General features: G+C 32.4%; 2 protein-coding genes across 7 annotated transcripts in view; one reads left to right on the top strand and one right to left on the bottom strand.

The window, feature by feature from the left end:
- LOC130902236 (protein madd-4) overlaps window positions 1-27,600 on the top strand; it is a 161,275-nt gene that overhangs the window by 9,297 nt on the left and 124,378 nt on the right. The window lies entirely within an intron of this gene.
- Window positions 19-27,435, bottom strand: LOC130900583 (uncharacterized). The gene is given in 4 exon segments (XM_057811281.1): window positions 19-454; window positions 806-946; window positions 18,190-18,394; window positions 27,375-27,435. Coding segments are annotated over 4 exon segments (843 nt in total).

The following is a 27,600-nucleotide window of genomic DNA, read 5'->3' as shown; positions in this document are numbered from 1 at the left end:
TTTTCTATAAGTTTGTGATTAATGTCCTTTTTTGAAGCTCCAGTGTCCGTGTCCTCCCTTTTTACCATAATGGTGTCCATGATGGTAATAGTCGTCGTGTCAACCAGCTTTCTTGTGTCCAGAAGATTCGTGGTAATGGGATCTCTTATTATGACCGCCTTTTTGACCATAGTGGTCTTCATGTTGGCCTCCCTTGTGGCGTCCTCCTTTCTCGTGGTCTCCCTTTTTGTATCCATCTTCATGGTGATGTCCTCCGTGTTGTTCGTGATGACCAGAATCATGATCTTCATCAAAGAAATATTTTTCTTTATTGAATTCGTCCAAATTGTGCTCGTGGTGTCCACCTTTAGTGTGATGACCTTTTTTGTAGGATCTTTTTTCGCCGTACGAATGGCCTTTGTCTCCTTTTGCTATTTTATGATGTTCTCCATAGTATCCGTCGTCGTGATGAGTTCTTCATAAGAATAACTACCAACAATTTTGTGAATAGCGGTATCTTGAGATAGCACCTTCACCATATTTCAATATAACTGATTGTTGTCTATCTTAGGCAGAGCCACTTTCTTCACATTTTTGTAGCTGGATTTATTTTGAAACTTGTTCTTCTTTTCCAGATAAAGAACGCATCGAAAATTCTTTTTGAGTCGTGACTTACTAGTAATAGGCTAATATTTTTCGCAATATGGATGCCGAACGTCATTTGTCAAAATTCTTCGTTTTTGAATAAAAACATAATTGACTTCAACAAAATAAAACACCTAACAGAATAGTAATAAAATATGTTTTACAGTATGTAGATACATACTGTACAATGCCGTAGGCTTTGGTAAAAAAGCCCGCTGTTTGTCGGGCTCTGGCAGCCAAATCTCGCAGTCTTCTCAGAAGATGTTTCCTCCAGAGCTGCTCTGTATACTTTAACGCTATTTCTAGAGCTTTGTGTTCTTCACTACGAAACTTTCTGTGTACTGTATTCCAAGATCATATCCTTTCCCGTTTACCATATTGAATATTTCTTTATCTTTCACTTCATATTGCTCATTTTGGGCCCAACGCTTTCTCCAATTGATACAACCACCTTGTTACGTTTTAAAGCCATCACCACAACTTGTAGATACGAAAAATCAAAACAAAACCAACACTCTAGCAAACAGCACAAAAGAAACTACCAAGGAATCTAGCGGTGGTGATGGGATTAATGGAATGGAGCCGACCTGTCGTCTGGCAAGAGAATAGAATGCGTAAAGTCCGGAAAAGGAAAGGAGATGCATCGCGAGGGGTACTATGGAAAATCATTTTATTGTATTGTACATGACATTACCCAAGTAGGTCAGATAACTAGAAAGTTCGAATAACCGAAGGTCGGATGACCGGGGACTCTACTGTACTTGCATATGCACCAATATTTTCTGCGAACGTGATACCAGCCTATTATCGAATACGGTTCTCTCTTCCCTCTACGTTATGAGCCTATTTTAATGAGGTTTGATAAGATACAAAAATTTGGAGAAAATTCTATTTTCTGTCAGATAGTGTAACCCTACTTTGTATCCTTATCTATAATTGGTTTCTGTAGCCAGCATGTCGTACCGATTTTACATTTTTCTTCACAATTGCATCACGTAATGTTCGCCCACTACTCTGCTCAATCATTTCAATATTAACTAATTTGTTGATATGTCACGCCACTGCCTTCCTTAAAACCTCGTCATAGACTCAAAGTAAAAATAACCCTCGATGCTCATAAAAGAGCTTTTTTGAATCGAGGGGTTTTATAATGCGGGTCTCATCGTCTCTTCTCTTTTTAACAAATTGAACATGCCGATTAAACACGTTTCTCTTAATGAGTTCAATTCTGTTAATGTGTTTATTTGCCGCAAACTCTAACAATTGGAGTGTTTTTTATTTGTGGAAATTATACTGTAGCAAGCTGATCGAATGTTGGTGGTATGCATGAAAAGTTTGCACAGTCTATGCTCATTAACTACGGTATTTGTGTTACAAGTTAATTGTGTATTTAAAAACACACCTTTCACTTGCCTATCCCGATGTGTTCAGTATGCCGTCATATTATTTACTTATTCCTCGCTGATAAAAAGCAAGCATTTGTATACATAACATGGTTCTAGAGCTAGAAAGTGAAAAACGAATGGAAAAGCCTTTCTAGAAATTGATTTTATTAAACAAATCGCCGCTATAGATAAGTCTCAAAAAACAAAACATGTAAACCGTCTTTCCAAGAACCACCGCATCCACCAAACAATAGATTCTTTTATAATGGAACACGAGCGGCTTCACGGTTTATGTCGCGGACAATTTCGTAACAATAACAATGATATATATGTTAAGTCCCAAGCCCGATCTTGTACGGAGTCGAGCTTCGTACAATGAATTTGTACGATTTGTCCGATCTGTACAAGCCATTTTGTACGAAGCCGAGATTGGCGGACTTCGGACAGAGATGATTGTACGAAGTCGACTCTGTACAACGCTGGTTGTACGGAATTGGAGCATCGATACTCACTCGGTAATGAGCGCGCTATTAAGATGTTAGTAAACACAAACGTAGTTATTGTGAAGTATGTTCTCCGGCTAGTTGGCTACCATCTATTGTTAGGTTAGGTTGCGTGTACTACTTCGGAATAACGCGCTCATTACCGAGTGAGTATCGATGCTCCGACTCCGTACAACCAGCGTTGTACAGAGTCGACTTCGTACAATCATCTCTGTCCGAAGTCCGCCAATCTCGGCTTCGTACAAAATGGCTTGTACAGATCGGACTTCGTACAAATTCGTTGTACGAAGCTCGACTCCGTACAAGATCGGGCTTGGGACGTAACATATATATTACTTTTTCGAAACTGTTAGTGATGGATGTATAGGGGCGTAGTGACTGATCTCAAGTGATATAATTATAATAATTGATACTCCATTTGTATCAATATTATTAAAATTCTTAAGAAACTAATCAACAATATTTTATGTTAAAGAATATAAGAATATTCTTTTTTAAACTCTATCATATTTTGATTCGAAAATATCGATTTTTTCATTTTGAAAATAAATTTACTTTTGTGTCACGAAATTTGATCACACTCTTATTGCAAATATTAGTTTCACTGAGATTAAAAGATAATGCTCTAGTTTTAAGTGTAATCCTTATACTGAGAAAATATGTATATTTCACAATTATGGCTCAACTTAACCCCAATATTACTATTGATAAATACATCATCAGATTTATTTTCGAGTGAATGATTTTTAATAAAGTAACAATTAGTTTCCATTAGCAATAGTAAGATAATAACAAAAGTTTGGGAAATCAATTTGCTTGTTTATAGTATAGTACGGCATGTTTCATGAATAGATGATGCTTAAATAAGATTTGAGCTCTCAAACTCATCTGTACACACAGTAAACTCAACTCGATTTTTTAGACAAATGTATCATAGCAGCTACGAGTACTACCACTTTGCTATGAATATTTTTGTTAGTTGTTGCAAAACTACTGTTTTTTATATTTATCATTTGGTTTAAGTCGGTTCATTCTATTATTTACAGAATTTTTTTTCCGTAGACTTAGTTTTTCGGATCCTTGTGTCTACTATAGTAGGTATTCGTTTATTTGTACTATCCAACTTAGTCGAATTGTTCTTTTTTTGCATATGGCGTGAATAAATTCTTGAAGAAATGAATTGCAATAACTTCTAGAAATTACATTTACCATTAATCAGCTATTCTGAGAGATACTTACAATACGGTGAGATACAGAAATAATTCCCCGCTTCATCTTATGATCAATTAACAAAAATTTGTTAAAAGTATTCCATGATTATCCAAGCATTTCATATTCAAATTTGTAGTCAATATTATTTCATAAGTATAGGCAATATAATATCAAAAATAGAGATATAGAGACTGAAGTGGATATACGATAAGAAAATATCATAAAAAAAATCTTCCACAAAAACAAAAGTTTTGTGTTTGATTTGTTTGATGTATCCGCCAATTTAGCTCTGATATAGATATAGAATTCACACGTGTCTTCAATCAACTTCATTCCGTCAGTATTTTAGGAGTGTTTTTCAGTTTCAGTTCAATATTTTCCATATAGTTTTTCGTATGAATGCTAAAAATAAGAATATTAATAATAATCAAATTCTCATTTCAACTCACTACGGTTTCTGATAGCGTGTTACGAAAACCTCGTTAAAGATTTTGATTGCGTGCTACAAAAACAAAAAGGTGGATGGGGTGAATCTAGAATTGAATGAGCAAATGAGTTCAATAAATATTCCTTTTATATCCGGCCTCTATGAATAACCAAAATAATACATGATCTTAAGGAATGTATGATGAGGTAGATATAACAAGATATTTTGACGTAATGAAAGAAAGCAACGTTTGTGTTCTTTCTTATTATTCCAAAAAATATATTTATGTGCTGATAGTATATTGAACTTCTAAATATCGTGTCTCAAAGTATACATGATGCTTTTAAAACATATGCTCTTTTTTTGGAAATTTTAGGTTCATTAAGTTGGTGCTCATGTTATTAGATGCGATAATGAAAACAGTTATGGAATAAATTAATCTACCAAACAAATATATTAGTTCTCATCAATTGAAACTATTATTGATATAAATCAGTGAAATATATGTTTTGTGCATAAAAGATAACACGCTATGCATATAAAATTGTATTTGATATAATAGCCATTATAATGCTTTTCAAAGTTTAATTAAACTCAGTAAATATAATTCGATATAGACGAGTCTAATATACTAATTTAGCGAAATAAAATATTTATTTTGCTGGTAAATGGAAAATGCCAATAAATTCATCCGAATGAGTTGTGAAGATTGAACATATATATGCGACTTAAAAAAGTAATAATCCATAAAAATTTCTATTTCAGACTTTTCTCAAATGAGCTCAGTATTATTAACGGTGTACTATATATACGATTGTGACTAGCAGATATTTCAAAGTAAGATTGAAATAAACAGTCAGGAAGAGTGTCCATTGTTGTTCAACAATCATGAGAAGCATTGAAACTCTCAGTAACTCACTCATAATTAGGATTTTCACAATAACATTTCTTTTAGTCAATAATATAATCAACATCAATCACGATATATACAATACAGTCCTTATAAAGTATCTGATTATCTGTAATCAAATCCACATCCCAAACGCTAAATCGTACCTGGTTTTTTGACAAAAAATTTAAGTCATTTCCAATTTTACAGTAATCTTTTTCTAAATAGTCTAAATATAATTGTCTAGTTACTTTTATATGGTGAAAATTATTTGATTGCTTTATTTTAAATGAATTTTTGCCATTGATATTTTTCGTTCTATTAAATTTTATTTTATTTTCACGTTTTAATAACCAATGTATATGGATAGTTGAATCATATCACTGCTTATAAATTTAACATTAGATATTGGCTTGTTTTTCTTATAGGTGATGAATAATTTGCTCATTATTTCTACGACAATATCAATACATAAAATAGCTATTCGCGATAAAATCCAAATAAAAAAAGAACATTCAATTAAAAGTCTCCTGGTATTCTAAAAACTGGGATAAGAATTTTCAATAATCAAATAGGACATCATCAAGTAATACATATACATAAGGATCAAGATACTTCTGGAGAATAAAAAACTGCTTAGTTCTCAGATAACCCAAAAACTTGATAAAAGTGGCCAAAATATGAATACAAAAAGATAATAGTCGGTTAAATCCAGAATGTTGAGATCTGTCATTCTATAATATATCATCCGCTTCAAACCGAATTTATGAAATGAAACTATATCGTAGGATTACATTTCAATTTTCAAATTGTTATCGGATATCGCGATCAAATGATTTTCTTTTGTTAGTAATTTCATTTCATTGATTTCACGTATTTTGATTTCAAGAAATATTAGGAACATTCATGTCAATAGTTAGATAAAAATTTAATGCAGATCACAATATAGTAACATCCAAAAAATAAATCTCGTAGTTGGTACAATTTTACTAATTCTGTCCTAATTAACTTATTTGATTTATATATTTTCAGAGCATAGGAACTAAATTCCCAAATAACTTATTCTATTAAGTTGAAATTAAGTTGAAGCGAAACAATTTTCTACTGCAATATATTACAATAATTCAATTTACAATTTCCAGTGATCTTAATTGTCTTATTTGTCAACTTGATGCTACATAATTACTCGTGCTTGACGTCTGGAGCAATGGAAGTCGTTTTAGTTGAGAAGCTCGACGATCGTTATAAGATGAAAACTGGTGCACTGTGTACGTTGAATTACAAAATATTCTAAATTGGAGACAATATTCGGAATCTTAATGGCGGAGTGACATTAAAAATATATTACAGATCCAGTTAAAGTATACGGACTGTAAAAATGAGATTAAGAAACGGACTTCACGAAATCACAAGGACATTTTTGTAAAATTGAAAACTCATCAACCCTCAATGAATCACACCTTTTTTAAGGTGTTTTATCAATATATTTCCAAAATTTTGAATTCAGCTTTTGAATTACCAATAATTCTCATAAAAGTGCATAGCTGGCAAAGTTGATTAAATAGAGAATCATTTACATATCGCACCTCCGTTCAAATAGTGTCTTAAGTGAAAAAACCAAATTATCGTGTAATAATCGTTTGAAATTGACTCTAACTTCATTCTAACATTCATAACATCACAGAGTTACCGCACTAATTACCATTCACATAATTTTCAAGATGAGATTTATCAGTTTTTTGGCACTAATAGTTCAAAAAAAATTGTGTGTGTCAGCTCCGAAGCACGACCTTCGTTAATTTTTTTTTATCTGTAAGCTCGCTGTCTCTCGGCTGGAGTTTTTGGAAGTTTAGATTTTTTCCTAGTCAAAAAATATAAAAAAAAATTAGAAAATTTATAAATGCGTAATTATAAAAATTTTAACCGACTTTGAGAAAATTGATAAAAAAAGGTTTTTATAAACATTTTTTCTAAATTATTATAATTAATTTTTTATTTAAAATATAATATTTTCTTAATAATTAACAAAAATGGTTATAAAAAGATAATTATGTCACTAAATCTTTTACATACAATAATAAATAGTACACGAAAATTATTTAAATAAGTTAAAAAATAACTTTTCGAAAGAAAATTATATAAAAACATTATTATAATGAAAATATAATATTGTCGATTTTTCTGATAATATTATCGAATTATTGACTACAGTTGTTAATATTTAAAAATTATTTATAAAATAAATCATAATAACGTGGAAGAATTTATAGACATCGACAAAAGAATTAATTTTTGGTTAGGTTAGAAATTTTCTATTTTATGTGGATGCGCTCGATAATTCATATTTGGTTGATTATCTAATTTTATGTGTTGTTTTCAAATATATATTTATATGAACTACATCGATAATTATTAAAATATTTAATAAATACAAATTGCACATGCTCATACATATAATACATGAATTATAACGTACCTTGCAACCACGTGTTTGTTAGACGTTCCGGCAATATCATCTACACCTCTTTCTGCCATAGTTATTTGAAAATACTTTCAGTTCACTTTAGCGGAACACAATGATAATAAAACTTCACAATGACAGCAATATAAGTATGTTGACACTGACAAATTAGAAAGTTGCGCATCATAGGATGTGCACCAAAAACGTAACGAGGTCATTCATCGATAGATTTTACTCCTCACATTTTTCTCATACCTGGCCCCTTATATATGCAAATCGATTCTTAAGGAGTAAACTCCAAAAATAGATTTCACAAATTTTTGACTTATCACATTATTTGAGTGGAGGTGCGGTATGTTCTGTATTTTTCAAAGAAACATCCAAAAACATGAAAATCATTTTTCTATTCACATATACGAAATCTCCATCCTCGTCATAGCTCACATAAACTCGCTCTAAGGGGAATAAATTTACAATGAAATTCAAATTAATGTGTTAGCACGAATTAAGAGTGAGAAAATCGAATCATTACATATACTTCAATGTGAAAACCAGACTACTTAAATAGGATTCTATGGAAAATATCCAATATTCATTCAACACAACTTTAACTTACATCCGTTCTTTAATTGAATTTGATAATATTTCAGAATAATTTAGCAGATACGGAATAAGTATTGTTTGCCGGAGGATCTGGAAATTAGTCTCAAACTACGAGTTTTAATTAAAAAGCTGTCACGGACACTCGTCACTGAGTGCTTTAACAATGCCGTTTTATTAGATCTTGGTACAGTGTTTCCATAGATTACCGGTATTTTCAATTAAATTATCGTAATACTATTTAGAAAGATTAGTTTTCCCCAATTGTGTGAATACATGACATTTGAAATAAAAATATCATTCACTTTAACCGAGGTAACCGATGCTATTTCAAATTGTTTCAAATTTGTGTACGCTTGGGAACTTATTTAACGGTCACGATGAATATTTATGATAATTTCATTATAGATTTTGTGATTTTGTAATTTTCTCAACGTTATTATGAGAGTTAGAAAAGGTTTGTTAATTAGCGAGGGTTACATGCCAAATGTTGGATATAAGTAACATAGATTAAAAAGGTTATTTATATTATTTATATAGGATAACTCTGATTTATATGAGCGATTGTCGTATGAATGAACATTTATTAAATACGAATTAATTTTACGGAATCTCAATTATCACTTGAGTCGTGGAGATAATAAAGACGACATATTAAGGGATAAAAATTCAATTTAGGACTAAATTGATGATGTTTTCCTTTAATTCTGCACTGTTAATAAGAAAGAAATGATGCTATGATCAACACAAAGAATGTAGAATGGGATGTAGTCGTAGTTCCCTGCGAGTTACTAGAACTTCCATAACCAATAAAGCATAATAGTTTAGTTAATACTAGTAGATTTCGCAGTCTTCATCATTTCCTCATGATTATATAGATTTTTCTCCATTTTTTAGTAGTTGTGGCTTCTCGATTTGGTTGGTGTCCCTTCAAACGAGAAAATTTACGATGTAATTTTTAGTGTATCATTTTCAATGAGTACAAAAATGTTTCTCAGAAGTTGTTGACACTCAATATTATTAGAAAACTATAACAAACTTTGAGATTGTTAAGAGTCCCGCTTTTTAAAAATTAAGAAAATAATGTCTTCTATTCTTTTGTTTAATAAATAGTTTTATTTTATTGAATTATTTGACATTGATGCTAGACTTTTCAAAAAATAAAACTGATAATTGATTTCATATAAAAGTATTTATCTGAAAGTTTAATTAATTAATAAATAACTATTATTAATAAATTGTAATCTAATCAAAACATTTGTGGCGACCGACCGTGACAAGACTTATTTAAGCGTAAATAGGATTGAAAATTGATAATTTGGTTACTATAAAAATGACAAAAGTACTATTAGACAAATTAAAAAGGAGCAGAAAATCAGCATGATCAGCGTTTTCAAAAGCATTTCGGTGTTCAACTAAGAAATAAATCTAAGATGTTCAAGTCGCTTTCGAAATATTAGAGGTGGGATCTTTGGAGTTGGATGTAATAAATACTAAAATTTGTGAAGCGACGGTAGAATTAACGGCTGAAAAAGAAGAACATGAAAAAATAATCGAAGATGAATATGAGGTAGCAGCTGAATATACAAGTGAATATTTATGTGCAAACATTGAGGTTATAAATTGAATAAACAACAAAATCAACTGGAACAATGACAACAAATTTTTCAAAATGCTCCGACCACTGAGAATGATTCTAAAAGAAGATTTAAGATACCAAAAATTGAATTAAAGAAATCCGGTGTTGATGTGAGAGACTCATTGCAATTTTTGAGTCAATTTAAAAAGATTCATGATGATAAGAGTATCACTAAAGAAGATAAGTTCCAGTATTTGACCCAAGCAATGATTCCGAATTCAAGAGCAGTTACCCACCAACAAATGATAATTATGATAAAGTTATTGATAGCTTGAAAAGTCGTTTCGGTAAAGATGAATTGCTAGCTGAAATTTATGTTCGAGAATTTGAACGCTAGTAATAAATAATGCTATCAAATCAAATGAAGAAATTTCATTGTCAAAAATTTATGACAAATTCGAGGCACAATTGCGTGCTCTTGAATCACTTGGGGTTACAAGTGATTCAAGGGTTACAAGTGAATCATCTTTACCAGAAGAGTTAATAAGAACGTGGCAAAGGCAAGCAACTACGATCAAATATAAGAACATCGGAGAAAGGTTAACTAAGTTGACAGCAATTGAAACAAGGCTAGGTTGGACTTTGATGCACAAGAAACAAATTATTATAAAAATCATCCTCAACCTCCTTGTTGCAGAAAATTAATACTTAAGAATAGTTGTTCAAGAAATTAAAGAAGATTTTGAAGAATGGTATCATCAATTAAAATTATTAGAAGAAGTGAAGATTCAATGATGGATTTCTAGTACTCATAAAACAAAGACAGACTTCATTTCATGTTTTCGTCGATGTTAGTCTCAAGTAGCTTATGCGGCAGTAATTTATATAAGAACACAGACTGAAACTGTATAAAAATACAACTGATTTTTGCTAAATCAAGAGTACCTCCAAGTAAAAAGATGACTAAATCACGTTTAGAGCTTCTTGCAGCAACTATCGGTATTAACTTTTGTGATTTGAAATTCTTATAGAATTTCTATAAGTACAAACACCTTTACTTCAAAGCACTAAGATGAATATTCTGTATTAGAAAACTGGCACGGAACTAATGATTCTAAAACAAATTCAATTCAATTTTTTACCATCTCTTTATGAAAAAGAATAAAAACTCGATAATTACTGATATATACAATATTGTTAAAATCGTAGATTAATCCATACCAGCCTCCAGAAAATTATGCAAAACTTGTATCTATATTGTGATAATTTTATTAATTTTAAATTTTGTCGTCTCATTTTTTATCGTGACCGATGGAATTCACTGTATATTTTGTCAAATCCAACTTTTTTACACATCACTTAACAAACACAATCACCCAATTCATATTGGGATATCATTGACTAATTTATATTCACTGCATGTCACCCAAGCCGGTGCTCAAGCGACGGGACCGACCCTACGCCGGCGGTTCGAATCATTACTATTACTTTTCTGTACTCACGGCTCTTTGTAAATCGTATATATAGTAACCTTTAATCTAGATTATTCTTCTTTTAGAAAATAATCGCGGCTTTATAAAAATGTGCACGTTAGTGTTTTATTAGGCATGGGACTTGGTCTACACGAATATACGAATTCAAAAAACAACGCAAAAACAAATTTAAAACAGTGAATTGAGAAATATATTTCGTCATATCTGGGAACAGAAACATGGCAGGAAGCGTGTCAATCAAATATGCACTAATTTATATCTCCATCTCAATAAGCTTGATAATTATCGAAATTCCAGCTGAGATAGAATGGAAAAATCACTATTCGTTTGTTGATAATTGTACGAGACTAAATAAGGAAAATTTGTTTTGTCGATTTTCCACAGTGGATAAAGTAATTGTACATATGAAGTTATTCCAATTGACTATGCAGATATTCCACATAGAAGTTCGTTGGGTTAACCCAATCATGTTCTGAATATTTGGAAACTCACCCGAATCACGATTATTGTTATTCAGAAGCTGATTGAGTTAATCGGGTCGTAGACATATGTTATGATCCTTTTTACCCTGGTACATCGATCGGTAAATGCGATCTGCAGGGCTGTTCCAAAGATTATTGGGGTTTGCGACTTTCTATTGTTTTCGGCATTTCAGCATAAAAATAGCTTATTAATACTAAGCTTCAGTGCAAATCGGCGTGAGGGGTATATTGTCGATAACAATAACAATCATTGAAAATCTATAATCTATTATACAACTGAATTGATATGGAAGAATTCACGCACAAGAAAGTAATGAAAATTGAAAGCTCTTGTAAAATATGTCTTAAATCTGATCTAAAACTTGTTCTGGACTAACTGATCTGGTCTTCTGCTCAATCCACTCCAAATTTAGTAAGTGGGCAAATCTTTGAGTCACCAGCAAATATATCACCATTTTCAATTATCATGTATCAACTACCTACCTATCCAAACGAATGAACATAATAACACATGGATAATACATAAAATTCCTCATCATACATAAACCGCTAATCCAACTAGTAAGAAAAACTCATCCTTCTGACACTACATCTTACTTTTACTTCAGTGAACCGGAAGCAAAACTAAGAGAAGCGAAGTAACATTAGAAAATCGAATGACCACTATTATTAATGAGACTCGAATAATTTCTTTAGGACACTTGATTTTTATTAGAACGTATAATGGCTAGCTGATCCCCTTAGTATAGCAAAAGTATAACCGTCTTCAACACCTTTTCTCATAATATAGCAAAAATTCATACCCCTTATATACAGAAACTTTTGCAACCTTATGTTATACGCCTCCTTTATATGCCTCCAATCGCCGTATAAAGATCAAATGTACTAAAACAAAAAAGAGAAAGATGAGAAAATTGAAGCAGCTCTCAGAAGAAAAAGATGCCGAATCCGCCGTTTCCCTTACCACATCTTAGGAATCCGTATATAAGATCGCTTAACTTCATCTTTAGTTTACTGCAATAGACTACAGAAAAAGGAATAGCATGGTAAAAGCTAGCCATCTATGTGAATAACTCACACGAAGCACTGAATATAAGACTAAGATCAAGTTTAAAATTGATTATCTATCAAAAGTCCTAAAACAATAACAGCAATATGCTGCATCTATATTCCTTCTGATCAAGTAATTACTTCTCAAGACATCACCAATATTCTACCGCAAATTTCATCATCCTTAACTTCACCACCACCATCACAATCCTATTTGGGGGTCAACAGTGTCCAAAGGGAATGGTAGAAAAACGAAAAAAATACATGCTCATAACCTGAATATATATTCTAAATAACAGTACACCTACTGAAGATGATATTCATACGAGAATTCAACCAGTAATCCATATATCAATATGCCATTCTGCGTTCTCTTACCTTGTAATTTCTTGAGAAGTTCCCTTGGAATTTACAAATGAATTTAAAACCACTGACGACGTAGGCCAGCAGTGAACTTATAAAACAACACACTACAATTCAAGTTACCAGAAACAAGTAGCGTCTGTACCGGATACTATACGCCATTCTACAAACACATATTCACATAAAAACAAAAAATATCTCAAGATCCCCCATGAAAAAAGAATCTTCTAACTCAATCTATATAATTAGCCAACTTTATTCTACACACCCAATAGCAGTCCAAAGTAAAGTCGAATTATGATAGTTACAACAAATTGATATTTATGTGGAAATATTTTACGTTCCTCTTCATATTGGTCTCCGAGGAAACGAAGAAGCTGACCACAATGCAGGACAAGAAGTGGTTAGTGAAACTGCAAACGATAGTGTTATTAACAGTCAAGACAAAACAACAAATTTTGATAACAATATCGAACAAGTATTTGACGAAAATTGTAATACCCATAATCTATTCAAATGACAATTAACAAATTAATAAAACTATAACTTATTCATAATATGTATGTCTATTGTACATACATTTAGATACAATAATTCATATCCTGATGATACATAGATAGTTATTAGATAGATTGGTATACATACTGAACAAAGTACACTTTTGTGTTTCATTGCCTGCCACACTTCTACAACAATAGCGTTTATGAACTAGTTTACAAGACTTCGTTCAATCAAAATATGTCATATACTTCCATCTTTTTTGCTTTTCACACAAAACTACCCCTACATGCATCAATGCAATAGTTAATTGAATATCATACCAGATGTGAGATATGTTAATTCATTGTTTTCATCTGGATTTCAGGGGTCTACATCTAGTGTTCAATCATGTTATGAAGATGTATTTGGACAACTAGTTTGTGATATTCATTATGTCAGCTTGTTGAAATCATTTAACAATAATTTAATTACTAGTTGAAAAATCAAATATTTTAGAAGTAGGTCAATAAATTTTTGCGAAATTGTGTTACTATGATATAGAATACGAGTAAAAAAATAATTGAGTACATGATGTAATGTTTAGAATGGAGAGATAATAACGACTTGTGACTGAACTGTTCTTGAAGGGAGAGTTTGAAGACATTGAAAATAAAAGCCGTAAGCAGCAGAGCTCCATCACGAAAGTCGATTTTTTCGTCGAATGAAGAATTTAACTAATACACAAACAAATCTTTCCATAAAATGAATTTTTTGGAAATGATATCAATTCTCAATCTTATTTCTTTATATGGAAAATTTGCTATTCCTCAATAATTTTTCATTTCACAAGTTAACTCTCTCTCTCCAATGAAAATTCATAATTTCAATAGACCCGGTGGTCTCGAACCCTCTTGTTCAATTCCAATTGACAACAAAGAAAAAATTGCCATAATGACAAGAAATTTCGAAAATAGGAAGTAAAAAAAATCACCCTAGCAACGATCATACTCGTATTATTCATTAAATAGGAGGCGGTCCAGTTCAACAATTACAAAATGATTTCGGGCGTTTTGTGCTAGAAGAACTGAAGAAGAAAACTTTGAACTTGAGAAAGACAATTCTTCAAAATCACCCCTACTTCCATGCGAAGTTCGAACCCTCTAGTTAAACTTTTTCTGGTAAAAAAATAAGAAAATATAACAAAAATTACCATAAAATGGAGAGGAGTGGAGATGGAAAGTTTCGACCTTAGACAGGAAATCATTTCGCAACTATTTGAACCTACATGTGAAATTTCATTTTTCAGTCGCTTTTCGTTTGACCTGCAGAGGTGAGCAAAGGTCGAAAACCACTTTTTTTGCACTGCGACCCCTCGAAATATTCATTTGTTTTCAACCAAACTCTAATAACATCAATCCGCCGCCAAAAAAGCCATGTATGCTAATTTTGAACCAAATCGGACCCATAGCAATTGCTCGAGAGACGAAAATAAGAATTGTAGCTTAAACAGATATATACATATATATATATATATATAAAGTACAGACATTCGAAAAACCATCATAATCGTGTTCAGGAGGTCTCAAAACATGGGAAAAATGATGTGCCCCCCATTTTTCTTTTAGTCATGCCTACCGTAATAGTCTAATTTTTCGAAGAAAAATTCGACTAAAAATATTTAGTCATGAAATGGTCCTTACAAAATTGTCTCAAGTACTATATCAATATTTGTGTGATTTCATCATTCAAGATATTAAACTTAATTTTAAATGAGACAAAGTCTGTTTCTATTTTTTTTAAATTTTAATTGGTAATCACAAACACTTCATAATTCGATCTAGACGCATACTGAAATCCCTCATTTTTTCATTAGTTTCATTTTTTCAAGAATTCTTGAGAGTTTCAATACTTTCTTGTAATGAGCTACACTTCTTTCAAATATGACATTTTCTGTGATTGCTATCTTCAAATTAGTATGAAGTACAACTGTGTGCTTCAAACTATTTATATTTGATATATTTTGCAGATTGAAGATTTAAGTTGTCTTGTATATGAAGTTGAGACTCTTAATTACTGAAGTACTACTAAGTTCTGTATTCGAAGTTTTATTTTATTGCTAGGAATTCATCCAAGACATGGACCATGAAGCCGGTCTTGTTAGATTATAATGAAAGTCTAAAATTTGACGGAACGCCTATTCATTTAAAGTTCGTTTTTAAAGAACGCGGTGTCTTCGATATTTTTTCTTATAAACATCTGAGATTTGTTCATAATATTTTTTCAGAACTAATTTCTAGGAAGGTCTTTCCATTTATTTGATTTATTTGTTCGTGTGTTTATTTCCTAGAATTTTTGAGAAATTCATTTTGTACGTGTATAAACTAGATTTTTATTATGAAAATTAATAGTGAACGGAAAGAAATAGAAAAGTAACCGGTGCATTTAAATAAATTGGAAGAATAATTATATGACTAGTGATAAGTTAATCATTATATAAATTAGTTAGTTTAGTGTGAGTGTAAATTGAATTAGGAAAGTAAAAGGTAGTGTTGTATAAATTTATCCCAACGTAAAAAAACAGTTCAAAAAAATAAGGAAATAAGTAAAACATTACAGTATGTTTAGCTAATATGAAATGGTCCATAATTATCAATTGAATTACTTATGGTGCAATTTATTTTTCGGTAACAATTTATTAATCACAACCAGAAGGTCGGTAAAAGTTTCAGTTTAATCGTAATAATAATTTGAGAGGTCTGTGATCAGTGCAAATAATGAAATCTCATTCATATAGGTGAGGAGAAAAATATTTAACTCTTCATACTATTGTGGAAACTTCTTTTTCAGTAGCGGTATACTTGAACTCAGTTTTAATCAATGTGGCAGACGCTATTGGGGGATCGTTTTGAATTCCTCCCAGTGAAAATACTGAATTCATACATCTCTGCTTAGAAAAGTTTTGGAGAAATCAGGATATTTTATAGCGTGAAAATTAACATTCATTCTACAAGATTTGATAGTTTTGATTTTTCTAAGTATCTACGTACCATCAAGGTAAACAAAACATCAAAAATTTGGAATACCTGATAATTATGAGGTATTTATCAATTTTTGAAGTGAATGAGTTGTCTTAATATTCCAAAGGCTACTCCTCCACAGTACAACAGACCATAAAGTGAAGTCTCCTTCAAGTATTTAAAGATCTTTTTCACGGCTTCCCAGTTAGATTCCTTTGGATGATCCAATACCTCTGAAACTATACTAACTGCATGTGATGAGTCAGGACGAGTAGCCATAGTCAGATAGAGCAGGATTCCAGCAGCTTGTCTATAGGGTACACTCACACACACACAGGATTTGAATCTAATACGTTGAACCTTCTTAATATGCGTTTGGTGAAAGCCTCTTGGTTGCATTTCTAGAAAAGTATCCAAGCTGCAAATTGTGATCCTGAAATCAGTTCTCAATTTTGACAAAAACTGGTCTATTTCAGATCTTTCCCCAACCAAAATCTCATCATCAACATAGATGACAACCATCCGTTTTTGGCCATTGGTACAATTTTTCATAAAAAGACAACACTTGCCATCATGTTTTGAGATTCCTTAAAATTCCTTAAAACAAACATTTGGTTCCAGCATCGGGGTGATTGCTTCAGTTTACATACTCGACCACTTCCATCGTCAAAATCAGCTGGTTGGCTCATGAATATATCCTTTTCAAGTTTACCACACGGCAAAGCAGTATGCACTTTAAACTGAACCAAATCGTACCTTTCAGCAGCAGCCATATTCAAAAGAGCTGTTTTAAATCGAGCAGTGTTAAAATAGCTGCAGTGCTAAAGGTTGGCTCAAAATCCACACCCTCCTCCTGTATGTACCCCTTTGCAACCAAACGGGCTTTCCAAGTATCCTCTTCTGCTAATGAAATCAGCTGTTTCTGTATGGCTTGTATCCATAATTCGCTCTCATCCGATTCAAGCGCTTCTTCTACAGTGATGCGAGGTATGAGGGAACCATCTAGTGCGACCACTTCTGCGTAGCTGATGTGACTCTTGGATTGGCAATGTACCTTCGTCACTCCCACTGCTTCAGCCTAATCAACTTCAGTTCCCGAAACAGAAATTCTGAATCCAGCTAAAGACTTTTCTTCTGAGGGTCCTGCAAGCACATTGGATTCATGGCAGAGCACGTCTTCCACCACAGGCTCGACATTGGAAGATTTGAAGACCCCCCAATTCGGTCATCTTTAAAGGGCCCACACACATACGCATGAATCCATTTACCGCATTTCCTGGGCCTGTCCTGACAGTCATGAAATGGGTCACAGTGGAGGTTCCCATAGACCCAGCCTTCACAGAATCCACATCATCAAGCAAAGCAAGTCCAGTCCGCTTGACAAATGACTTAACAGGCCGCTTATTTTGATGGCAAATATGTCCATACCACAACTTCAGCAGCCCTTGAGGTAGCATAAAATTTTATGTTGAAAGCATACAATCCATTAGACATTTTACTTTCAGTCAACCGCGTTTGCTTGTCATTGGTCACCTTACAGCCAAACTTATTGGCAAAGAATTGGTAGCCCCTTTCTAACGACCGACTCACAGAAAACAAGCTCTAGTTCACATTAGGCACATACCATACAACTTTCAGGTGTTTTTTGCACCATTTTTCATGTATTTTAACATCCACAAGTACGTCCGTATGCCTTGATAACATAATGGTTACCAACCTGGATGATCTAGGTGTCTGGAAGTGTTTGTAGGAATCGAAGTATTCTTTCAAATTCATATACTGGGTTGCCCTAATGTCGGCCATACATAAAGTACAGTCTGAGCCGTATGCTGAAACATATTCACAGGTCAAAGCATATCCCTTGTTTTTATCTGGCTATTTACTCTCGTCTTTATTATTTCGGCAGTTAGGACAATCGCGAGCCCAATGGTCTTCCTGAAGGCACTTGTAATACTTGCATCATTGACCAATTCGCTGTTGAGGAGAAGTCTTCTTACCGCTAACAGCACCATCAGAGGAACACTGCCCCAGACACTTTCAAATTCAAAGTAAAGAGGAGGGAGAGTTGACATGACATCCTATCAATATTATTTCGGACAGTTCAGCCTGCTGTCGCGTCTTTGACATTGAGCTAATTGAAATCATGCTGGAGGCGCGCAATATGATTGACAATTCCATCCTGAGCATTTATGATAAGAAAATAATGATTCTAGAAGCCTATCTGATCTCTGACTTGAATTCAGCTCATACACAGAACTCAAATTGGCCCAAATAGCCTCAAATATCCTTGGTTTTCACAAGAAGACGTGAGTTCCTCATTGGTAGCATTCAGCGTATTCACCAAAAAGATCTGTGCAAGCGAGTCCTTGGTTTCGAATTCATTCTTATTAGAACCATCAGTAACCAATGTCAACTTCCCATTAACGACATCCAAAACCTTTTGATGCTTAAGCAGTAAGGTGATTTGCCTTTTCCAACGCAACCAGCTGCTTTGATTCTCCAGTTTCTCAATAGAAGCCTTGAAATTAAATGATTCTGACACGACCAGCTGCTTTGATTCTCCAGTTTCTCAATAGAAGCCTTGAAATTAAATGATTCTGACACGACCAGCTGCTTTGATTCTCCAGTTTCTCAATAGAAGCCTTGAAATTAAATGATTCTGACACGACCAGCTGCTTTGATTCTCCAGTTTCTCAATAGAAGCCTTGAAATTAAATGATTCTGACACGACCAGCTGCTTTGATTCTCCAGTTTCTCAATAGAAGCCTTGAAATTAAATGATTCTGATACGACCAGCTGCTTTGATTCTCCAGTTTCTCAATAGAAGCCTTGAAATTAAATGATTCTGATACGACCAGCTGCTTTGATTCTCCAGTTTCTCAATAGAAGCCTTGAAATTAAATGATTCTGACACGACCAGCTGCTTTGATTCTCCAGTTTCTCAATAGAAGCCTTGAAATTAAATGATTCTGACACGACCAGCTGCTTTGATTCTCCAGTTTCTCAATAGAAGCCTTGAAATTAAATGATTCTGACACGACCAGCTGCTTTGATTCTCCAGTTTCTCAATAGAAGCCTTGAAATTAAATGATTCTGACACGACCAGCTGCTTTGATTCTCCAGTTTCTCAATAGAAGCCTTGAAATTAAATGATTCTGACAGGACTTTCATGCATTTTCTTTGTTCTCATTTGATATTAAAAAAAGCAAAATGAGTCAGAACAAATCGTGATAATTCTTATGTAGTTATCGTCCAATAAATACATAATAATAGTCGATCTTTTTTTGCATATACAAATAAGATGGTGTCGACATTCTTAAATTGATGATGCTCTCAAAACTCCATCACCACAGTTCCAATAATGATCTTACAGACGATTACAAAATATGCAGATGAGTTTGATTTTATAGTATTAAGCTGAGCTGAGTAGCAATCAGACAGTTTTCCATTAACATTAACAATTCGTAGAAATAGCCACATTTGCTTTCTACAGCTTTGATCTCGTGCGAGGATCGAAAGGTTAATCCATAAATATGGAACAAGTTGTAACGCTGTATTCTGAATTCTTATGAGATGAGCTGAATTGAGTTTTTTACATGGTTTTGTCTTCGAAAAGAATATCTTGTGTGCAACGATGTGAATAAGAGTGTAGTGTATTGGTATATTGTTATGCACATCAATCTATGGAATGAACTATCTATGAATTTTGGAATTAACTATATTTTGCTATGTGCAGGACTACAAAGTGATATTTTTCTTAAGCAATACTCATTGAAAAGATAATTTAATGAATTGGGCAGCTGTTACTTTCCATAAAAACAGACAAATGTTTTTCTTAATTTGCATTAAAGTAGAAACCAACAAATTTATTTTACTCATTGAGCTTGTGTACATCAATAACGTTCAAATCCACTACATATAAGAAATTGTATGTACTTCGCCCGTTATAAGCGTTTAAAATATTTCAAATAGACTTTCCACTGACTTTATGAATTTGCATTAGTTGGCCACAGGAATATAAATTGCAACGACCCATATATGTCTGCTTATATATGACATTCAATGAAATATGAACTGCAATAATTATTAAAACCGACATTTTCTTGATAGCCTATATATTTCAATATCGATATCGTTTTTGAACATATCATTTAAATTTATATATGTTTGGTCCGCACCACTTATTTTTTGTTAAAAACCGAAGTATTGTAGTAACTGAGTTAACTACATTATACATCTTAAGTAGCTTTTTTGTTACTATAATCCTTAGAAGTCGAGAAAAAACTACATAATAATAACCAGAAATTATGACGTCGTCATTAATCTGCTGTTTTCGTCTTTTGAAAATTTTTTTTGAGGGCATCAGATGAGGACTGGCAATTCGCTAATAACGGATTATGCTTAAAACTGTACAAACAATTGATGGTTATGTATAATCATATATATTTCAACTACACTTTACATTTGAGTAATTGAATTAGTAGAGGAATATGAAAGATATTCTCAACTCAACTTTCAACTCAAAGTTTGGACGTTGGAAATTTTATTCACTGCTTTCGTATTCACTGTATGCTGCAAATGAGGTAGTTTCGAAGTGAAGAGGGTGACCATTTATATCACCAGATAAATATTAGTGATGGAAAAAATGAAAAAATCCATACGATGGCAGAGACTACAATTTTGAAGTATCATGTATATGAATAAAATCAAAATATTCATTGTTGATAAAAACTCTATACAAGGTTTAGTATATTCATGTTATGAAGGGAGGTATAAACAAATATTTGGATAATTTGTAAAATAATATCAACTCAACAATGGATGGTTTTGACATTATAATTATAGAGGTTGATTATACAAATGGTACGAAAGAACTAAAAATACTAAAGCTACTATTGCTGGATGTATTGAATGAAATTTACCTGGGTAAATATGAAATTTGATTATTTCACAAATCATATGTAATTTACTGATTATGACATCATTGATATTATATTACTCATTATTTCTCTGAAATTTTAGTCTTGTTATGAGATAAATAGAATATACACATTTAACAACAGAAATATTCAATCCTTACAATTTTTTATTTTATTTTATTTTATCGATAAAAAAATGTTTTGATGCTTTGATGTTATTGTTAATTTTATATAATATGACACCAAGAAAATTGATTTTAGTATTTTGTTCGATTTCGATGTGAATTCAAACCAACTTGGTCCTCAAAGGCTTCAGAATTTATCAAAATGATAGACTCTAATTATTATCAATTGAAATATTGATTCTGACTACTATAGGAATTTTTATTGATTTTCAATTTTTAAATTCTGTAAATGATGTTCAATATTGATTGATTAATTTGTGAATAATATTAAATTTCAATAGGTTTAGTCGTTAAGAATATAGCTGAACATTTATTGGCTTGAATATAAATGAGAAAAAGATTTATAGGGTATGTCGTTATAAGTGAAGTTGACCTTTATAGCTTAGGTGATGTAAGTTGTTTGTTTATGGCATCAAATTTTTATAGAATTTGTTTTTTAAAAATATAGAAGATATGCATAAATTACACAAATTCTATTTAAATTATTTTGGGCAATATATGTTGTTTCTGAAACGAACTTTGGCAGATTCATAATTCATTTTGTGTCCTTCATGATAGACATGAGTCGCTAATGAACATCTATCAGGATATAATCTGATATCGCTTTTTGGACTTACAAATGCATCAATAAGAAAACTGATTTAAATAACCTTAGTGTAATTTATGCATATCTTCTAGATTTTGAAAAAACAATTTCTATAAAAATTCAACGCCATTAACAACAAACTAACCTCACCTAACCTATAAATTTCAACTTCACTGGACTTACTTTAGTATATTGTCCGAGCTGTAGAATATTTATGTATTCATCGTCTGGGAAATACAGAAAGAAAGAAGAAGAAATCTTGAGATTTTGGGTGGTTTAGAATTTTATTGAATTTCGTAAAAATTTTCAAATTCATACGTTTCATAATTCAATATTCAAATTGACGTTGATAGAAATATTGATCAATCGATTATTTGCGTCAGATAAAAGACTACCGAAGTTCTAATAGACACATAATTTATCTAGATGAAACATGGTTTGACAGTTACGATATAGAAAATTTTGGTTGGGTTCAGAATAGTAGAAATTAATTTTTGAATTGTCCTTGTTTTAAAATTAAAAATTGCAGCTGATTATCATGAAGATATAACAGCAGATCTATTTGAATAGTGGTGTAATAAATAGCTTCCACCTAACAGATAACAAATTTTAGCATTTTTGTCTGAAAAATATATTTTTATCCCTATCAGCGATCGTAAAAAAGGCCAAACAAAGAAATAATTGCTCATTGTCACTAAAGAGAAAATTTATTATATTGACAAGCTGTGCAAAGAACAGGGTCACACTCTTCTCAGACTATCTCCTGGCTATTACATATTTAACCCTATAGAGTTAATATGGGCAAACGTAAAAACATAATTACGAAAATGTCTCAGTCTCTAGAGCTGCGTAAAGCAGAACGTCAAGACCTTTGGAAAACCTTTGTTGAACATGTTATCAAAGATAAATACAATCCTTCATAATTCAATCAAATGATGACTCTAGTTCGGGCGATTCTGACTACCATTATTTTTTATAAAGATACTCTGGAATTGGAATGTTTTTTTTTCTTTTGTTTTATTTGCAGAGAATTCATTTTCCTTTATGGTTTTTGCTTTGAAATTTCTTTTGCCAGATAAAAAAACGAATGGGTACAAAAAGGGCTCAGTTCATATCTGGTACCCTGTTTAAACCAAACGCCCTTAAAGGCAAGTATATTTTACTCGTCTTTTTACGTTTTATGATTGAATTTTCAGTTGTAACAAACTACCGAGGTACAATAATGATTTTTTTCTAAGTTCTAAATAGCGCTACAATTAAGTGCATCTGTCTAAATAACGGCGTATAATGCCGCCCAATTTGTAATGATTCGATTGTTTTTCAATGAATACTTTCTCGCATAAGATATACATAGTATTTGTAAAAATAATAAATTTATAAAATGCTATACCTACGCTTATGGTGGATCAAACAAAATTGTCAGCAACGGCAAATGTTTTTACACTCTGCAGTTGATATTGGAAGAACTATACGCCCTGTATGTCTTAATTTACGTAAATACCCTTTCTTGCAAACACAATAAATTGTTTTTGTAAACATTTTCATCTCACAAATCTAAGCCTGATGGCTTAGTTGGTTGCGATGGTTCTTGTAACAGATGGTTTCATATGACCAGTGTAGAGTTTACTGAAACTAAGTTGAAATCACTGGAGAAGTTTCAAAATTTAGTATATGTGTGTCACAAAAAATGTAAAGTGACAGAAGCAGTCTAGTTCGGTAAGTTCAAATATGAACAATCCAGCATTTATAAAAATTTTGGAGTTCAAAAGAATAGTTTTAATATCTGTTAGAGACCACCAAAGATTCAGCTCAAACCAACTGATGATATTAAGGAGCTTGGCTCACTAAATTCTCGAATAAACATATTTAGACTAACAGAGAAGGACGGACCTGTTAGCTTAATTAGTTTTATAAAGAAGCAGAATCGAACCGTTTTCTCTGAGAATTCTATTTCCTCTGGAAAAAATTATGAGATCTTCCAAGCTATAAATGCTATAAAGTGGTTTGCTGGTCGGATATAATTGCTGCTAAATTTATGACGCCATTGAGTTAAGGATGTGTTTCAAGTATTGTGGTTTTCCGCATGTCGCTAAAAATTGCATTCAATCGCTAAAATATCCCAAATTAGCTGGTGATCGCAAAATTAGTGATTGTAATGTATCAGACTCAACTTCATTCAATTCTTTCAATTGTATTTCCAAGAGTCTGTCAATATATCGAATACGAATACGAATCATGTAGTATGGGATTCAGAATGCCCATGTATCATAAATCAACTCAAAAAATTTGAATCTTATATGCTTGGAAACAAATAGCAATTACAACTAGATTTGAATGGCCCTGTGGACTCCAGCAGAGGTTTTCAGCTCTTCAACTTTTCACTTAAAAAAACGGTTTACCATCTTCTATCAAAATTTATGTATGTATTCAATCGCTACAACTGAAACATGGTTGAACCCATCCGTGCTTGAATCTGAACTTTTTAATGACGATTTCATGATATTCAGTTCGGATCGTAAATTTGAATCAAATAATACCAAAAGTGGTGGCGGATTTTTATTTGAATCTAAAAAACACTACAACTCCAAATCTTTTGATATGTCGGATATAATTGATGTGATTCTTATTATTGATGTGATTATTTGGAATGAGTTTCATAGTGGACAACAAATTGAACTCAGTAGAGATCTGAACAAAATTCGAAAATTCAGAAAATAGTACTGATACTACAAGACAATTAGCTACAGACTTTGATTTACCCATAGTTTTTTCCCGCTGGAATTTTCGCGGGAGAAGAATTATTGGTGGGAAAATTTAGTATAAAACAGGTGAGTATCTGAAGACGATAACTTGGTTATCGAAATGCGCGTCAGACAGTGTAATTGACTTCAGACACTTGAGTGATATGAACCGATAGAGACAACATAATCCTTGACTCCTACGTAAAATCTAATCTTTCCGGACATCGAGGCGATCAGATCTCGAACATCTAGATCTCAACGGAGCTACGCAGTTCCCAGGGACTCGGCAAGCGCGACTTGGCACATTTTCGTTTTGTATATGATTTTGTGTACATTGCTCTGTTTGGTATTTACGTATATATAGAAAGTTTTAGTAGTGATCAAACTGTTTATTATTGTGCTACCTCTACTGCTACTGTTACACTATATTTCTCATAATGAGTTTAATATTACTGAAGCCGACATGGTTGCCTCCTAACTCGATGTATTAACTTGATTCATCAGTATACAGCTGTGCTTCCCATATCTATTCCAATCTCCCGTTTCACTTCTTATAACTAATTTGTCGAAACTTTCATTTTTATTTATCATTTGTCAACTCCGGCTATGATCTATCGGACCTTTGCTCTCCTTTATCAACTGTGTATTCACTTGATATTGTTATTTGTTATAAGGGACAAGATAGGAACGTGAATTCAGTTTTCAATCTTTGCATCTTATATTCATCGATCATTTTTTCTGTTCACACTCATATTTCTTGAAAATGGAGCACAAAGATTTATTTCACTTTCAATGGAATATCCAAATTCACAATAAATTTTCTAGATGATGTATTGGTAAAAATCATCGTCTAAATATCCAAACTTATTTTATCCATTTGTGTCAGAATTCTTCTCAAAATGTTTCATTATTTATTTATAGTTTTAGCTTTGGAGCATGTAATTTTGATTTTGTATATAGGATAAGTGAACTGAAATGATTTCGTGCTTAACACTTCCTAATGATCTCACTATTCCTGTAGAAGCAATGAAATTTTGATGAACAAAACTCTCATATGAATTTATAATAAGATGAGAATTGGTTATATATCCAAGAGATTGGGCTCTCAAGTGAAATTATAATCCAAGCAGACATGTTAAATATTATGAATGTCAAAATATAAGGATAATAAATGATATGAATAACTAGTTCTCCATTCGTGGAAGTCTAATGCCCCTATGTGGAGTCTCCAGAATATATTGTAAGGGCATATACATTTTTTAATTTCTCATTTATTCTGTTAAAAAATAAGTTTTTTTATGTTTCAAAAGACAGATAAAAATTTGACGTTTAGATAACTTGCAGTTGACACTGACAATTTGCGTATAAATCAATAGATCACCAACAAAAACTAATTTTTCTTCAGTGTTTACGTCTCAAAAATATGTAGCCCCATCAATCAAATTGTTCTTTTTTTAATATTTTGTGGTTCGTTAATGCACTTCTAATTTTTTATCGTATTGATGACCTATTAGTCTATTTTCCAAATACTGAGATGCTTGCCCTATGTAGACAGCCTTAAAATCAGTACAAGGCACTTGATAATATTATTCCTTTTTTTGTGGTGTTTTAGATATAAGTTTGGAGAAATATTTGTTATTATGACTTATACTAATATCATATTTGAACTTTGAATATTGTTAGGTCTCACTACATAGTCCACAAAATTTTTGGAGCCTAACGAAAGGAAACCACATATAAATTAGAAAAAAAAAAAAACCGAAAACTCTGTGAGTCGATAATAGTATAGCACAGAATCTAGAATAAAAGAACATATTTCGATTTTGGTTACTGATCAATCGTGTACCTTTTTATAATTTCATCATAATATTATAATCAATTAATTTTGATCACAGAATATGTCTCTGTTTCTACAAGCAATGTACAGTGTAACTTTAGCATATACTCAAACAATAGCACAGTTGGATTTATGTATTTAATACAATGTATGGATAGAGAGATACTATGTTGTCTCAAACTTGTGAAATTATCATTTGTGAAAAAACTTCATCAAAAGACATCATTAATCAGCGTGAAGTATTTTTCATATCAATATCCAAGAAGATTTCGAATATTTTTACAATTTCCAAAATTAATTTAATAAAACATATACGTTTCAGAAATCTACTCGAAAACTGGAACGGTGTATTTCCACCACCTCTGCGGAGTCCTGCTTTGCAGAGGGGCTCGGACGGTTGGAGTGTCCTTCTAGTCGTCTACGGCCCCTTTTGTCACTTATGGTATCGTTCCTGGAACATACTTCATGAGTGACGGGCTATCAGTGGTTTCCTTTTACCCTACGTCTCCCTTCCCCTCTCGGGATTAGGAGTTCTGGTTACTTTCTCTCTGCTGTCTTTGTCTTTCATCTTTTTCCTTGTTGCTGAGAATACTCTTAGCCATGTTCTGCACCGATTTCCAGTTCTCTGAGCTGTCAAGCATCTTCTCTACAATGTTGTCTGGAGTGAGCTCGCATTCCAGCTGTCTGCAAGTCCTGTCTCTGACCTCTCTCCACTTGTAGCATACGAAGATGGTATGTTCGGCAGTGTCTACGGCGGCACAGTATAT

The sequence above is a fragment of the Diorhabda carinulata genome, chromosome X, assembly GCF_026250575.1.
Source record: "Diorhabda carinulata isolate Delta chromosome X, icDioCari1.1, whole genome shotgun sequence".
NCBI lineage: Eukaryota > Metazoa > Arthropoda > Insecta > Coleoptera > Chrysomelidae > Diorhabda > Diorhabda carinulata.
The sequence above is the reverse complement of the archived record's forward strand: the minus strand, read 5'-3'. Positions and strand labels throughout refer to the sequence as shown.